The sequence below is a fragment of the Oncorhynchus gorbuscha genome, linkage group LG02 (assembly GCF_021184085.1).
Source record: "Oncorhynchus gorbuscha isolate QuinsamMale2020 ecotype Even-year linkage group LG02, OgorEven_v1.0, whole genome shotgun sequence".
Classification (NCBI taxonomy): Eukaryota; Metazoa; Chordata; class Actinopteri; order Salmoniformes; family Salmonidae; genus Oncorhynchus; species Oncorhynchus gorbuscha.
This window is the reverse complement of record NC_060174.1, coordinates 75,592,266-75,608,596: the sequence shown is the minus strand read 5'-3', so window position 1 is coordinate 75,608,596 and position 16,331 is coordinate 75,592,266. Positions and strand designations below refer to the sequence as shown.

The window sequence follows — 16,331 nt, the reverse complement described above, 5'->3', positions numbered from 1 at the left end:
CTCCTTGTTCGGCGGTGTTCGGCGGTCGGCATCGCCGGTCTTCTAGCCATCATCGATCCACTTTTAATTTTCCATTTTTTTTTGTCTTCCCACACACCTGGTTTCAATTCCATCATTACATGTTGTGTATTTAACCCTCTGTCCTTGTCAATAATAGTTTCTTGTAAGTGCATGTGTACGGTTATCTGGTGTGCGACGGGTTTTGTACCCATTGATTGATTGATTGTTTGTTCTGTTTCCGGTAGTTTTTGTTATTAAACTGTTCCGTTGTAAACACAGTTTTTGCTCTCCTGCGCCTGGCTTCTCTGCTGCCAGTACGCACCCCTTACAACAAGGCAACCTGCTATTCATAGGCCGTCATTGTATATACGAATTTGTTCTTAATAACTGACTTGCCTCGTTAAATAAAAATAAACACAAAATGTATGTTTTTTTTGTAGTTTTGGGGGGGATAAACACCGAAATAGGGTCTTATACATTTTGTTCTATGAGATAATTTTGTGAATTCTGAAGCATTTATATAATCAAAATGAGCACATAAAGGCTTCAGAATTAATTATGGTCATGTTAACTGACTGATATTATCTCATAGAACAAAACATACAATCTCCTAAGCCTGTTAACCTCAGACCTTATTGTCGGCGTTTATTCCAAAACCCCATTATTTCCTCATTAATTTCCCTCAAATGAATGGCTGAATGAACCAGAGGGAACTTATTTCTGTTTTTTAGGACTGCAAGCTGGCGAGCTCTATTGCTGCCTAACGTCTGTTTCAAATCAAATTGTATTAGTCACATGCTGTCACGTTCTGGCCTTAGTTCCTTTATTATGTCTTTGTGTTAGTTTGGTCAGGGCGTGAGTTGGGGTGGGTAGTCTATGTTATTTTTTCTATGTTGTATTTCTGTATTTGACCTGGTATAGTTCTCAATCAGAGGCAGCTGTCGATCGTTGTCTCTGATTGAGAATCATACTTAGGTAGCCTGTTTTCCCCATTTTGGTTGTGGGTGATTGTTTTCTGTCTCTATGTCTCTATCAGACAGGACTGTTTCGGTTGTGCTTGTCTTTACTTTGTGTTTCAGTGTTCAGTTATTGAATAAATTTAACATGGACACTTCCTACTCCTCCTCAGAAGAGGAGGAGGAAAACCGTTACACATGCACCGAATACAACAGGTGTAGACCTTACAGTGAAATACTTACTTACGAGCCCCTAACTGACAGTGCAGTTTCAAAAAATACAGATAAGAATAAGAGATACAAGTAATTAAAGAGGAGCGTTAAAAAAATAACAATATATACAGGGGGGGTGCCGGTACAGAGTTAATGTGCGGGGCACTGGTTAGTTGAGGTAGTATGTACATGTAGGTAGAATTCATTAAAGTGACTATGCATAGGTGACAACAGAGAGTAGCAGTGGTGTGGAGAGGGGAGGGGGTCAATGTGAATAGTATGGGTAGCCATTTGAATACAGCCCTTAGCCGTGGTATATTGGCCATATATTACAAACCCCCAAGGTGCCTTATTTGCCACGCTGGTGTGAAGGATCGGGAGACAGGCGCAGGAATGCGTAATAGGGGTTTTTATTTCCCAAATTACAGCGTGCCATGTAAAAGGCATGGAGACGAAGACCAAACAAACACGTATACAAAACACAGGGTAGAAACCCATTCGGACACTACAGAGTTTACTTTAATGCATTCAATGTTGTCTTCTCATCCCTTAAATCCCTGATTGGTTTGAGCATGTAAATCTGTGTGTACATCTATATTATTACTATCTTTCTCCTAGAAATTCCTTGTTGTTTAATTTTAGAATTATTAGAACAACAGCTTGCCTGACTATCTAATTCCCCTTTTCCCTGTTGATTTTGAATCTGTAACCCTATTGTATCATTTTGATCCAAATCCTTCATTAATCATTAATCCTGTAAAATGAATTGTTTTATCTTGATGCGCTTAAAATAAGTCTTATTAGTTTATAAAGCATTCACTGCCTCTGAGAGATTAATTTGTCTTGTCATTCAATAACTCAACTGCTTTCAGAATTATAATAATTGTAGTTAGTTATAATTGCAAGATCGGCCCACACAATAGGCAGCATTAGGTGGCTGCCAATGGCGACAGATTGACGAGAGCGGCATTTTCTGAGTTAAACGGACCAAAACGCACCTCCAACAACACATAAAACCTCACATAATTCTGCACAAAAACAATGACATACTCTCTACTACCAGTGGAATATGGGTTTTTCAGTTGAGCGCTGATGGCGCCTTGTCAGCCAATCCAAAAAACAGTAACCGGGAGGTTGCAGGTTCAAACCCCCAAGCTGACATGGTACAAATCTGTCGTTCTGGCCCTGAACAGGCAGTTAACCCACTGTTCCTAGGCTGTCATTGAAAATAAGAATTTGTTCTTAACTGACTTGCCTAGTTAAATAAAGGTTTAAAAAAATGCCCATTTTGTCAAAGGTCGGGGCAGGGTGCTGTGGGAGAAACGCAGCGCTGGGGCGCTCCACCAACGTTCCATCAAAGAAACTATCTAACATAAATCATGTAGCAGATATGGTAGAAAGAGTATGTGGCCTTTTCTGTAGCCTATAGGCTGGAGATAAAATGTGTGACAGTGTAATGTGATGGCAACATAATATATATACTTTTTTCAAATAGCCTAACCAAAATGGCACCCAATCGATAAAGAAATGCGCTGTCATGTTAAACAACATATCAGAAAAACAGAACAGGTCAATGTAAAATGGACAATATGGAATGGACAATCACAACTGTTGTCCAGGAGTTTCACCCCATTGTCATGAACAGTGGGTTCACGTTTTTATCCGTCCATTTCTAACAAGCTGATCATAGCGAAAAAGAAAATACTTCTGCATTTCCTGCCATATAAACACATTGCAAATAGCGACACGATACCTCCTGATGAAGTTGGGTAGCTGATATTCAGAGTTTAAATAGCCAAACAGATTATTCACAGGATTCAGGACGAATAATGCCAACGCAACAGCCTGTTTTACAAATAGTGGGCCTACCACATTGATGGGCATTCATCAAATTTCTTTGCGGTTGACATGGTAGGCTACACCCCAGTAAGCACGAGCCAACACCTTTTTTTTGTCATTTTTTGTATTTTACAAACAGTAGGCTTACCATATAGATGGACATTCATAAAATGATATTTCAGGCAACACTAGGCTACACCTCAGTAAGCACGGTCCGACACCATGCATTTTGGACATCTTTTTTTGGTACAGTCTGGACATCCATGGACATTGGTTTTTGGTCTGGTCCATACAAAATCTGGACCAATCATAGGATGTCTATGTTTGGTTCAGATTTGGTGCGGTCCAGACAGGACTTGATTTCAACGTCCACGGACATACATTTTTGGTACAGATTTTGTCCGGTCTGGATTTGGCACAATATAGACGTCTATAAATGACATATTTTCAACTTTCATTCAGAACTGAAAATGAACCTGATTTCAATGTCCGGAAAATATGTATTTTTCAACATCGAGAAAATATGCCTTTTGAACGTCCTGGAAAATATGTATTTTTAAGGTCTGGCCCAGGGCAACAGGCAAGGACCTACCCTGTATAACTGTAGCTATTTATTGTTTCCTACCAACTACAAAAGAGTAGGTGGTGCTTTGACCTTCACAGGTAATATTGTCAATGAATAACCTAATGAATTAGACATGTATCATACTGTAGCACATGGGGATGTGTGAAACTTATTCCTCAGCCTTATGTGTCCGGCTTGGATCCCCTCATGAGCTAGATTTTGAGGTGGAGCAATTGGCTAAGCGAGGACAGTCACGTGTGCTAGTAAGGAAGAGGTCCCGAGTTCGCGCCAGGTATGGTCCGAATCGGGAGGAAGTGGCATGGTGTCCTTAACAATAGCATATTACACCATTCTTCTACAAAATGTTGTTACGAAAACGATTAACTAGCATACTAATATTGTTGCTCTCTCTAAGTGTAGGGTTCTAAGGCCTAGTTAACTGGTCTGTAACCTAACTTAAGATGTGCATCTATGTGAAAAATCTGTGTATGAATCTAGGTGTACATGTTCCCAGGGAGGCAGCAATCTTATCTTGGTCCAGGACCAGCTCTGTCCATCTTGACTTCTTGGTCAGCCAGTCCAAATAGATTATTGATTGTCATGTTTGTCATTTATTATCATGTCTTGTCCCTGTGCTCCCCATGCTATTCGTTTCCCTCTGCTGGTCTTATTTGGTTCTTTCCCTCCTATCCCTCTCTCTCCCCCTCCCTCTCTCACTCTCTCGCTCTCTCTTCTCTCTATCGTTCCGTTCCTGCTCCCAGCTGTTCCTATTCCCCTAATCATCATTTAGTCTTCCCACACCTGTTCCCGATCCTTTCCCCTGATTAGAGTCCCTATTTATTCCTTTGTGTTCCGTTCCTGTGCCGTCGGTTCCTTGCATTGTATTCACCATGCTGTGATTGCGTTTCGCCCTGTCCTGTCGTGTTTTTTGCCGTGATTGTGTATCACCCTGTCCTGTCGTGTTTTGTGCCTTCATCAGACGCTGCGTGTGAGCAGGTGTCTCAGTCGACTACGGCCTGCGCCTACCCGAAGCGACCTGCAGTCTGTGGCCGCTTCTCCAGTTGTTTTCCCCTCTACAAATCTAGAGGATTTCAGTTATTCCGTTTTGAGCATTAATAAACTCTGTTTCTGTTAAGTCGCGTTTGGGTCCTCTTTCACCTGCATGACAGAAGGAACCGACCAAGGAATGGACCCAGCGACTTCAGACGCTCGTTACACTGCCGTCGAGATCCAAGGAGCCATGCTCGGCAGACACGAGCAGGAATTGTCTGCTGCTCGCCATGCCGTGGAGAACCTGGCCGCTCAGGTTTCCGACCTCTCTGGACAGTTCCAGAGTCTACGTCTCGTGCCACCTGTTACTCCCTGGCCTGCCGAGCCTCCAGAACCCAGGGTTAATAACCCACCTTGCTACTCCGGGCAGCCCACTGAGTGCCGCTCCTTTCTCACGCAGTGTGAGATTGTGTTCTCTCTCCAACCCCACACATACTCTAGAGAGAGAGCTCGGGTTGCTTACGTCATTTCACTCCTTACTGGCCGGGCTCGAGAATGGGGCACAGCTATCTGGGAGGCAAGGGCTGATTGCTCTAACAGATTCCAGAACTTTAAAGAGGAGATGATTCGGGTTTTTGACCGTTCAGTTTTTGGTGGGGAGGCTTCTAGGGCCCTGGCTTCCTTATGCCAAGGTGAACGGTCCATAACGGATTATTCCATTGAGTTTCGCACTCTTGCTGCCTCTAGTGAGTGGAACGAGCCGGCGCTGCTCGTCGTTTTCTGGAGGGACTCCACGCAGTGGTTAAGGATGAGATTCTCTCCCGGGAGGTTCCTTCAGATGTGGACTCTTTGATTGCTCTCGCCATCCGCATAGAACGACGGGTAGATCTTCGTCACCGGGCTCGTGGAAGAGAGCTCGCATCAACGGTGTTTCCCTGCTCCGCATCGCAACCATCTCCCTCCTCTGGCTTTGAGACTGAGCCCATGCAGCTGGGAGGGATTCGCATCTCGAATAAGGAGAGGGAACGGAGGATCACCAACCGCCTGTGCCTCTATTGCGGAGTTGCTGGACATTTTGTTAATTCATGTCCAGTAAGAGGCCAGAGCCCATCAGTAAGCGGAGGGCTACTGGTGAGCGCTACTACTCAGTCCTCTTCATCTAGATCTTGTACTACTATGTCGGTCCATCTACGCTGGACCGGTTCGGGTGCTACATGCAGTGCCTTGATTGACTCTGGGGCTGAGGGTTGTTTCATGGACGAAGCATGGGTTCGGAAACATAACATTCCTTTCAGACCATTAGACAAGCCTACGCCCATGTTTGCCTTAGATGGTAGTCATCTTCCCAGTATCAAATTTGAGACACTACCTTTAACTCTCACAGTATCTGGTAACCACAGTGAGACTATTTCTTTTTGATTTTCCGTTCACCGTTTACACCTGTTGTTTTGGGTCATCCCTGGCTAGTATGTCATAATCCTTCTATTAATTGGTCTAGTAATTCTATCCTATCCTGGAACGTTTCTTGTCATGTGAAGTGTTTAATGTCTGCCATCCCTCCCGTTTCTTCTCTCCCTACTACTCAGGAGGAAATTTGACAGGAGTGCCGGAGGAATATCATGATCTGCGCACGGTCTTCAGTCGGTCCCGAGCCAACTCCCTTCCTCCTCACCGGTCGTATGATTGTAGTATTGATCTCCTTCCAGGGACCACGCCTCCTCGAGGTAGACTATACTCTCTGTCGGCTCCCGAACGTAAGGCTCTCGAGGATTATTTGTCTGTGTCTCTTGACCGGTACCATAGTGCCTTCTTCTTCTCCGGCCGGGGCGGGGTTCTTTTTGTTAAGAAGAAGGACGGTACTCTGCGCCCCTGCGTGATTCACAATTATCGAGGGCTGAATGACATAACGGTTAAGAATCGTTATCCGCTTCCCCTTATGTCATCAGCCTTCGAGATTCTGCAGGGAGCCAGGTGCTTTACTAAGTTGGACCTTCGTAACGCTTACCATCTCGTGCGCATCAGAGAGGGGGACGAGTGGAAAAGCGTTTAACACTCCGTTAGGGCATTTTGAGTACCGGGTTCTGCCGTTCGGTCTCGCCAATGCGCCAGCTGTTTTTCAGGCATTAGTTAATGATGTTCTGAGAGACATGCTGAACATTTTTGTTTTTGTCTATCTTGACGATATCCTGATTTTTTCTCCGTCACTCGAGATTCATGTTCAGCACGTTCGACGTGTTCTACAGCGCCTTTAGAGAATTGTCTCTACGTAAAGGCTGAGAAGTGCTCTTTTCATGTCTCCTCCGTTACTTTTCTCGGTTCCGTTATTTCCGCTGAAGGCATTCAGATGGATTCCGCTAAGGTCCAAGCTGTCAGTGATTGGCCCGTTCCAAGGTCACGTGTCGAGTTGCAGCGCTTTTTAGGTTTCGCTAATTTCTATCGGCGTTTCATTCGTAATTTCGGTCAAGTTGCTGTCCCTCTCACAGCTCTTACTTCTGTCAAGACGTGTTTTAAGTGGTCCGGTTCCGCCCAGGGAGCTTTTGATCTTCTAAAAGAACGTTTTACGTCCGCTCCTATCCTCGTTACTCCTGACGTCACTAGACAATTTATTGTCGAGGTTGACGCTTCAGAGGTAGGCGTGGGAGCCATTCTATCCCAGCGCTTCCAGTCTGACGATAAGGTTCATCCTTGCGCTTATTTTTCTCATCGCCTGTCGCCATCTGAGCGCAACTATGATGTGGGTAACCGTGAACTGCTCGCCATCCGCTTAGCCCTAGGCGAATGGCGACAGTGGTTGGAGGGGGCGACCGTTCCTTTTGTCGTTTGGACAGACCATAAGAACCTTGAGTACATCCGTTCTGCCAGGCGACTTAATGCCCGTCAAGCTCGTTGGGCGTTGTTTTTCGCTCGTTTCGAGTTTGTGATTTCTTACCGTCCGGGTAGCAAGAACACCAAGCCTGATGCCTTATCCCGTCTGTTTAGTTCTTCTGTGGCTTCTACTGATCTCGAGGGGATTCTTCCTTATGGGCGTGTTGTCGGGTTGACAGTCTGGGGAATTGAAAGACAGGTTAAGCAAGCACTCACGCACACTGCGGCGCGCTTGTCCTAGTAACCTCCTTTTCGTTCCTGTTTCCACTCGTCTGGCTGTTCTTCAGTGGGCTCACTCTGCCAAGTTAGCTGGTCATCCCGGTGTTCGAGGCACTCTTGCGTCTATTCGCCAGCGCTTTTGGTGGCCGACTCAGGAGCGTGACACGCGCACCGTTTCGTGGCTGCGTGTTCAGACTGCGCGCAGAAGAAGTCTGGTAATTTTTTTTCTGCTTCTGCTCCTGGTCTTGCTGGGTCTCAGTCTGTTCCCTGCCATCGCATCTCTCCTGTTCTTGTCCCTGCCCTTGCTGTGTCTCAGTCTGTCCCTAGTTCTCATTTTTTTTTTAGAGTAGTACCCTAGTTTCCCTTTTTATCGTTTTTCGTTACGGTCCTGAGGAGAGGAGTTGGGTTCTTTCTCGGGACGTGCTGGACCGTTTGATCTATGATTTCCTCCGTTGCTGCCAGTGTTCCTCCTCGAGAGCGCCAGGAGGCGCTCGGTGAGTGGGGGGGTACTGTCATGTTTGTCATTTATTATCATGTCTTGTCCCTGTGCTCCCCATGCTATTCGTTTCCCTCTGCTGGTCTTATTTGGTTCTTTCCCTCCTATCCCTCTCTCTCCCCCTCCCTCTCTCACTCTCTCGCTCTCTCTTCTCTCTATCGTTCCGTTCCTGCTCCCAGCTGTTCCTATTCCCCTAATCATCATTTAGTCTTCCCACACCTGTTCCCGATCCTTTCCCCTGATTAGAGTCCCTATTTATTCCTTTGTGTTCCGTTCCTGTGCCGTCGGTTCCTTGCATTGTATTCACCATGCTGTGATTGCGTTTCGCCCTGTCCTGTCGTGTTTTTTGCCGTGATTGTGTATCACCCTGTCCTGTCGTGTTTTGTGCCTTCATCAGACGCTGCGTGTGAGCAGGTGTCTCAGTCGACTACGGCCTGCGCCTACCCGAAGCGACCTGCAGTCTGTGGCCGCTTCTCCAGTTGTTTTCCCCTCTACAAATCTAGAGGATTTCAGTTATTCCGTTTTGAGCATTAATAAACTCTGTTTCTGTTAAGTCGCGTTTGGGTCCTCTTTCACCTGCATGACATTGATTGGTACAGATGGTGACAAAAATAAATATACACAAAAAGGAAAACTACAAACGGCATGCCCAAAGTAAAGAATTAAAACCAAACTAAAGGCATTATTCTCCACCAAACCAACCAGCAGCCTCACTACACCAAGATGCCACTCTGACTGATGATCACCTTAAGTGATGGAACCTGATGTGCATATACATACACTTGGACAAGTTGGACAAGTTGGTGCTGCCCCCTGGGGGAATGGAGTCTGGAAGTATTAGTGAGCTGTCTAAACTACCTGACATATTCCATAACAATGTACTGTATGTACAGTGGGGCAAAAAAGTATTTAGTCAGCCACCAATTGTGGCTGACTCTCACAGACCTGTAACTTCTTCTTTAAGAGGCTCCTCTGCCATCCACTCATTACCTGTATTAATGGCACCTGTTTGAACTTGTTATCAGTATAAAAGACACCTGTCCACAACCTCAAACAGTCACACTCCAAACTCCACTATGGCCAAGACCAAAGAGCTGTCAAAGGACACCAGAAACAAAATTGTAGACCTGCACCAGGCTGGGAAGACTGAATCTGCAATAGGTAAGCAGCTTGGTTTGAAGAAATCAACTGTGGGAGCAATTATTAGGAAATGGAAGACATACAAGACTACTGATAATCTCCCTCGATCTGGGGCTCCACGCAAGATCTCACCCCGTGGCGTCAAAATGATCACAAGAACGGTGAGAAAAAATCCCAGAACCACACGGGGGGACCTAGTGAATGACCTGCAGAGAGCTGGGACCAAAGTAACAAAGCCTACCATCAGTAACACACTACGCCGCCAGGTACTCAAATCCTGCAGTGCCAGACGTGTCCCCCTGCTTAAGCCAGTACATGTCCAGGCCCGTCTGAAGTTTGCTAGAGAGCATTTGGATGATCCAGAAGAAGATTGGGACAATGTCATATGGGCAGTTGAAACCAAAATATAACTTTTGGGTAAAAACTCAATTCGTCGTGTTTGGAGGACAAAGAATGCTGAGTTGCATCCAAAGAACACCATAACTACTGTGAAGCATGGGGGTGGAAACATCATTCTTTGGGGCTGTTTTTCTGCAAAGGGACCAGGACGACTGATCCGTGTAAAGGAAAGAATGAATGGGGCCATGTATCGTGAGATTTTGAGTGAAAACCTCCTTCCATCAGCAAGGGCATTGAAGATGAAACGTGGCTGGGTCTTTCAGCATGACAATGATCCCAAACACACCGCCCGGGCAACAAAGGAGTGGCTTCGTAAGAAACATTTCAAGGTCCTGGAGTGGCCTAGCCAGTCTCCAGATCTCAACCCCATAGAAAATCTTCGGAGGGAGTTGAATGTCCGTGTTGTCCAGCAACAGCCCCAAAACATCACTGCTCCAGAGGAGATCTGCATGGAGGAATGGGCCAAAATACCAGCAACAGTGTGTGAAAAAGACTTACAGAAAATATTTGACCTCTGTCATTGCAAAGGGTATATAACAAAGTATTGAGTTAAACTTTTGTTATTGACCAAATACTTATTTTCCACCATAATTTGCAAATAAATTCATAGAAATTCTACAATGTGATTTTCTGGATTTTTTCTCTCATTTTGTCATAGTGTACCTATGATGAAAATTACAGGCCTCTCTCATCTTTTTAAGTGGGAGAACTTGCACAATTGGTGGCTGACTAAATACGTTTTTGCCCCACTGCATGTGTATGTGTATACAGTGCCTTTCAGAAAGTATTCAGACCCCTTGATTTTTTCCACATTTTGTTACGTTGCAGCATTATTCTACAATGTATTAAATTGTTTCCCCCCTCACCAATCTACACACAATACTCCATAATGACAAAGCAAAAAACAGGTTTTTAGAAAAGTAAAGTAGGCTACCTGTTTGAATATCTCCTCGAAGGTGGGTCTTTTGTCTGGCTCCTCACTCCAGGCCTGTTTCATGACCTGGATCACCTCTAGTGGAGCCTCATCCGCTGACACAGTGGGCCGACACAGTGGTGGGGGGGATATCAATTTACTGAGGATCTCTGTCAAACACACACACACACACCTATACTCTCCAATAATTGTATTGTTCACATTGGCATGGAGGCCATTCCTGCTGTATTAGGTTTTACATCTGACACAACTAGCCCCATGTATGGTGGTACTGTTTGATAGGAGGTCTAACCCTTGGGAGGCATGTCCAGCATGCAGAAGGGAGCACAGCGGGCGATGACCTCCTGCATAATGATGGCGAAGCTGTAGACGTCTCCTTGGAACGTTCCTCTCTTCATCAGCTTGGAGTTCCTTAGCAGCTCTGGAGCCACCCACAGCTGATCTGTTAGGTGGACCAGGGAGTTAGGGCACAAGAGTGGAGGGTTGGATTAAGTGATCTGTTAGGTGGACCGGGGAGTTAGGGGACAAGAGTGGAGGGTTGGATTAAGTGATCTGTTAGGTGGACAGGGGAGTTAGGGGACAATAGTGGAGGGTTGGATTAAGTGATCTGTTAGGTGGACCGGGGAGTTAGGGGACAATAGTGGAGGGTTGGATTAAGTGATCTGTTAGGTGGACCAGGGAGTTAGGGGACAATAGTGGAGGGTTGGATTAAGTGATCTGTTAGGTGGACCAGGGAGTTAGGGGACAATAGTGGAGGGTTGGATTAAGTGATCTGTTAGGTGGACCAGGGAGTTAGGGGACAATAGTGGAGGGTTGGATTAAGTGATCTGTTAGGTGGACTGGGGAGTTAGGGCACAAAAGTAGCGTTTTAGATTAAATGTTTTTCACACACATCCTGACTAGAGGGATAAACGAACAAGTGTCTTTGGTTCTTGTAATTACTTGGTAAATGATGAGGATGATTTGCTGTCTCTGATATGTTGAGTACTCATGTCCCCATGGACTTACCCTCAGGCCTGCCTTTGTCAAAGTTGATGCTCTGGGTGGATACGATCTCGTTGAAGCCGTACTCAGTCACCTTTAGCACAAAGCGTCCGTCCACCACACAGTTTCGGGACTTCAGGCGCCCGTGGATGACATCCCGGTTGTGCAGGTACTTCATTCCCTGGGAGGGAGGGTCAGAAAAGATTGAGGACAGTGTAAACAACGAGGAGAGAGATATGGTCAGAAATGTCTATGAATGTGAGAGTTGTTTTCCTCCTCACCCTGACCAGATCCATCAACAGGGAGGACTTGAACATCCAGTCGAGACGCATTTCCTCGTTGTTGAGAAGGTCCTCCAAGCTGCCCCTTGTACAGTGCTCTGTCACAATACCAAATATCCCTGAGTCTAGGAACAGGCCAAGGAACAGGTTGAGATTCTCATGCCGCATGTCCCTGAGCTGAGAGAGGGGGAGAGGTTAGAGAGGAGAAGTAGGTTATGACAGAGGAACAGTGCAGCGTTCAGACAGCGCTTCAATGTCTTGCTGTTTTGACTAACTAACTCACTCAGTCAGTCACTCACTCACCTTGGTGAAAATAGTTTTTGTGCTATTACTGACACTAGACACAGTGTTTCCATTGGGACATCTCTTCAACCACACCCAGTCACCCTAGTGAATACATAATACAAAGGTATTAGCAAATGTTTATCTAGAAAACCCCGAAAGCTAGGGACAGGGACACTAAACAGAGATGTATTTGTTTATAACTGTTTGTCACCAAGACAGGCAAAATGAGCAACATTGGGTGTTATTTCTTCATGCAGCACATCACACATTGGAATATTGGATTGCTGTCTCTGTTTGAAAGTAGTTTTAAGTAGATTCACCACATTAACATGTGACCCACCTCGAAGACGGCGACGTTGGAGCTGTCAGGGGTTGATGCAAAGTAGCTGCGTCCTGACACTGAGTGGCGAGGCGTCTTCACATCCAGCTGACTCTTCATCATACTGTCCTCATTCAGCTTCTACTCAGAGAGAGGAGAGGAGAGGAGAGGAGAGGAGAGGAGAGGAGAGGAGAGGAGAGGAGAGGAGAGGAGAGGAGAGGAGAGGGAGAGGAGAGGAGAGGAGAGGAGAGGAGAGGAGAGGAGAGGAGAGGAGAGGAGAGGAGAGGAGAGGAGAGGAGAGGAGAGGAGAGGAGAGGAGAGGAGAGGAGAGGAGAGAGGTTACAATGTCTTAAGAATAGACAGTCCATCAAAGATAAGGGACTTTAAACAGAAAAACTCACACACACATACAAATACAGTATTTAGGCTATAATCCTTTTATGGTATGATAGGCATCAAGCTGACCCTTGTGCTGGTCTGGGTATTGATGAAAATCAGGTCATTCAGATTCAAGACTACTTTTAAGGACCCTTCTCCTTCCCCTGATCCTCCAAAGCTGATTCCAATCTGGCCACCTCTCCTGGTCAGACACAAAGGGAAAACTCCAAAACATCAGCAACCTCATTTACAATCAAAAGTTTGTTCAATGCAGAAGACAAAATTGGCCACTGATTGGCACACTCCTCTCTGTGTTTAAGCTTAACTTACTTCATATAGAAGGCAGCTCCACCTCCAACCAACCCACAGAACAGGACAAACAGAAAGAGAATAGTACCCGCATCCATTCCTAAAGGCAGAGAGGGGGATCGAGAAAGAGTTATGAAGAGAAATAGCTTGAGGGAACACAGACCTCATTTTACCATAGGCTACTGGTACATCACTGACCCCAACGCTAGACTACCTACCCCCACCGCAGGTGATGTATGGACTGAACCAGCATCGGGAGTCTGTGCTGGGGCTACTGCCTGAAAAGTGGATGGAGCGCCCATTGTACTTGACCGCCCCAAATTTGCCAAGGGTGTGGGGGGCCTCCAGAGTGTGTGTCATGTAGAGTTTGTCTCCCCCGTCTGAGTCCAGGACCACGTAGCGAGCCAGCATCCCCAACCCATCTTTGTCGGATGAGATGTGCTGGTTGAAGCCCTCAAATTTGACCCCTCCATCGCTCTCGAGCATGGTTTCCCCATCCACCCAGCGCCCCGCTGCCGTCCGACTCTTCTCCACTGCATAGGCCATGTAATATATCATGTTGTAGATGGTTCCGAAAAATGGAGACACCTACGTCAGGGGAGAAGAGTGGGGACAATGTATAAGTCGTTTATCTGACCGACTGTTATTGAAGACTCTGTCTGTAGACTCTTTAGACTGGCACTAAGGGTTTTGATGATGTTAGGCAAGGAGTACAGAAATAGAGGAACATACCATTACTAAGACAGTGGTCCAGCACTGACAAACCACTGGTCATTATCATCAATAATGAAACAATCCAACAACATTCATATGTATTTGGTTTTAAGGCTGGAGAGGTCCAAAGACCTATAGGTAACCTGTTTGTGAAGAACTAAAACTCAAGAGGACTGTTGTTCATCCAAAGGTGCTTGCTACAGTGCTGCATGTCCATGGCATGTGTGACTAATGATGACTAGATGAATATCCCAGGAGCTGTGTTCTGGGATGTCTCACCTGCTCTGGTGGAATGCTGGTGCGGATCTCAAATTTCTCCTGAGCATCTTTGAAGCGCTGATAGAAAGTATTCTCGCCAGAATCCATGGTGATTGTGAGAACTGCGTCGTAGGCTTTTCTCAACAAGCTGTCATTGGTCAGGGTATTAAAGTTTGTGCCCTTGGGCAGTGAGTATGTGAGGGTGTCGTAGGGGATAAAAACGTAGCCGCGATCTATCATGCGTATATTCAAGGCAGAGGTAAGGAGCTGATACTGGGCCACACCACCGATCAAAGCTGAGTGCATACACATGATGACCACTGCAGAGCCAGAGGCAGGGGAGGGGGTGTTGGAGAGGAGAAGAGAAGAGGAGGAGGTGGAGAAGAGGAGGAGGAGAAGGTGGAGAAGAGAAGGAGGAGGAGGAGGAGGAGGAGGAGGAGGAGGAGGAGGAGGAGGAGGAGGAGGAGGAGGAGGAGGAGGAGGAGGAGGAGGAGGAGGAGGAGGAGGAGGAGGAGGAGGAGCAGGAAAAGAGGAGGAGGAGCAGGAAAAGAGGAGGAGGAGAGTAAAAAGTTAGTAAAGTCAGAGATAGGGGACAGAAGAAGGAAATAGTAGAGACAATTATTAGTCATTGCAGTGTGGCAGTGTCATACAATGGAATAGATGACAGTTAGTCAGTGATGTTGTGTATCTTTCCTCTCACCTTTTACCACACACACAAGAATGCATGCATGCACAAACACACACACTTAAACAAATACACACACACACATAAACAAACAAACAAACACAAATGCGCATACACACCTCTGACACGGTCGAACTCCCGTATCCTTTTCAAGGCTTTTGTGGGCCCATCTTTGTCAGGCTCCATGGTGACCACAGTGCTGACCGGCAGGCCCAGGGCCCTCAGAGAGGCCGCCAGTTCGTGTCCCGTAGCCTCCCACAGGTCATCCTCTGACGTCACGATGACTACATGGGCCCAGCGGAAGTACCGCAGCATAGAAAACAGAACCCGGGAGGACAGAGGCAGTGGCCGATGAAAGGTGGGATACTGTCCATCCTCCATGTTGGGTTTCAGGCAGCCCCAGGAAAGAAGGGGCTTATTCCAGTTTTTCGCAAACAGGGCAGCCGAAGAGCAGTAGCCTGGGTTAGTAGGGCCGAGAAAAGCTGAGCCATAGCCTTCCAGAGAGGTGAAGCGGGCCAGAGCGCGGGATGTTTTACAGTCCTCATTGACCAGAGTATAGTCGTACCAGTAGCCTTTCTTAGTGTAGGGGTCCTTGTTGAGGCGGGCGGTGGCCAGGCGGGCAGCCAGGTCAGGGAGGGCTTTGGAGTACATAGGGTCACATGTCCAGGGCCCAACTACGGCCACAGTGAAAGTGGCACCCCAGGCCTCACACGGTAGATAGGTGGCCATCAGCAGGGGCAACATAAGCCAGTTGCCCCACCAGCTTCTGGAGCGTAGCACTGCAGATTTAGATGTGGGGGTTGTACTGTTCAATGGGTCTGTATCCTCTGTCCTTCTTTGTCTCCTTCTCTCCCTCATTGAGGGATCTTGTGTCCATCGTGGGTGGTGGGAGAGGTTGATGAGAAAACTAGAGTTTCTGTGAGTTGCCATTCTCCTACAGGGCTTCTATCTAGTCAGACACCACAGATGAGGAGTGGAGGGTTGGAAGTGAGGAAGTTTGTGTGTGTGGAAGAGTGTGAGGGAGGGAAGTGTGTGTGTGTGTGTGTGTGTGTGTGTGTGTGTGTGTGTGTGTGTGTGTGTGTGTGTGTGTGTGTGTGTGTGTGTGTGTGTGTGTGTGTGTGTGTGTGTGTGTGTGTGTGTGTGTGTGTGTGTGTGTGTGTGTGTGTGTGTGTGTGTGTGTGTGTGTGTGTGTGTGTGTGTGTTCTGACCCCTAGCGCTCTGTAGGGCACTAGCCCAGAGCTGGGAAGGTCACCACTGGACTCCCAGCCATTACTGCTTCCATGGAATATATGAGAAAGAGGGAGGGAGAGAGAGAACAAAATTAGAATATTGACACATGTATTATTTACTGTCTCAATTTTCTAGGACAAAACTCTGTTTTTGTTGGTGAGCTACAGTGTCACCAGAGGCTCAGAAATTCACTGTTTCTATAATAATTGGACTTGAACTTATATTACCATTAATATAGGTTTATTACATAACATATTAAACTATAGCTGCCA

The 16,331-nt window shown here is 46.4% G+C and overlaps 1 protein-coding gene across 1 annotated transcript in view; it reads right to left on the bottom strand.

Moving 5' to 3' along the window:
• LOC124009850 (retinal guanylyl cyclase 2-like) overlaps nucleotides 1-15,905 on the bottom strand; it is a 33,935-nt gene extending 18,030 nt beyond the window's left edge. The window contains exons 1-11 of the mRNA XM_046322058.1: nucleotides 14,949-15,905; nucleotides 14,166-14,464; nucleotides 13,391-13,760; nucleotides 13,194-13,272; nucleotides 12,951-13,065; nucleotides 12,507-12,626; nucleotides 12,185-12,268; nucleotides 11,882-12,058; nucleotides 11,625-11,781; nucleotides 10,909-11,058; nucleotides 10,617-10,765 (exon numbers count right to left, since the gene is read on the bottom strand). Coding sequence (XP_046178014.1) covers nucleotides 10,617-10,765; nucleotides 10,909-11,058; nucleotides 11,625-11,781; nucleotides 11,882-12,058; nucleotides 12,185-12,268; nucleotides 12,507-12,626; nucleotides 12,951-13,065; nucleotides 13,194-13,272; nucleotides 13,391-13,760; nucleotides 14,166-14,464; nucleotides 14,949-15,759 — 2,511 coding nt within the window. The 5' untranslated portion in view covers nucleotides 15,760-15,905. The remainder of the gene's footprint in view (nucleotides 1-10,616; nucleotides 10,766-10,908; nucleotides 11,059-11,624; nucleotides 11,782-11,881; nucleotides 12,059-12,184; nucleotides 12,269-12,506; nucleotides 12,627-12,950; nucleotides 13,066-13,193; nucleotides 13,273-13,390; nucleotides 13,761-14,165; nucleotides 14,465-14,948) is intronic.
• Between the last annotated feature and the right edge of the window lie 426 nt (nucleotides 15,906-16,331).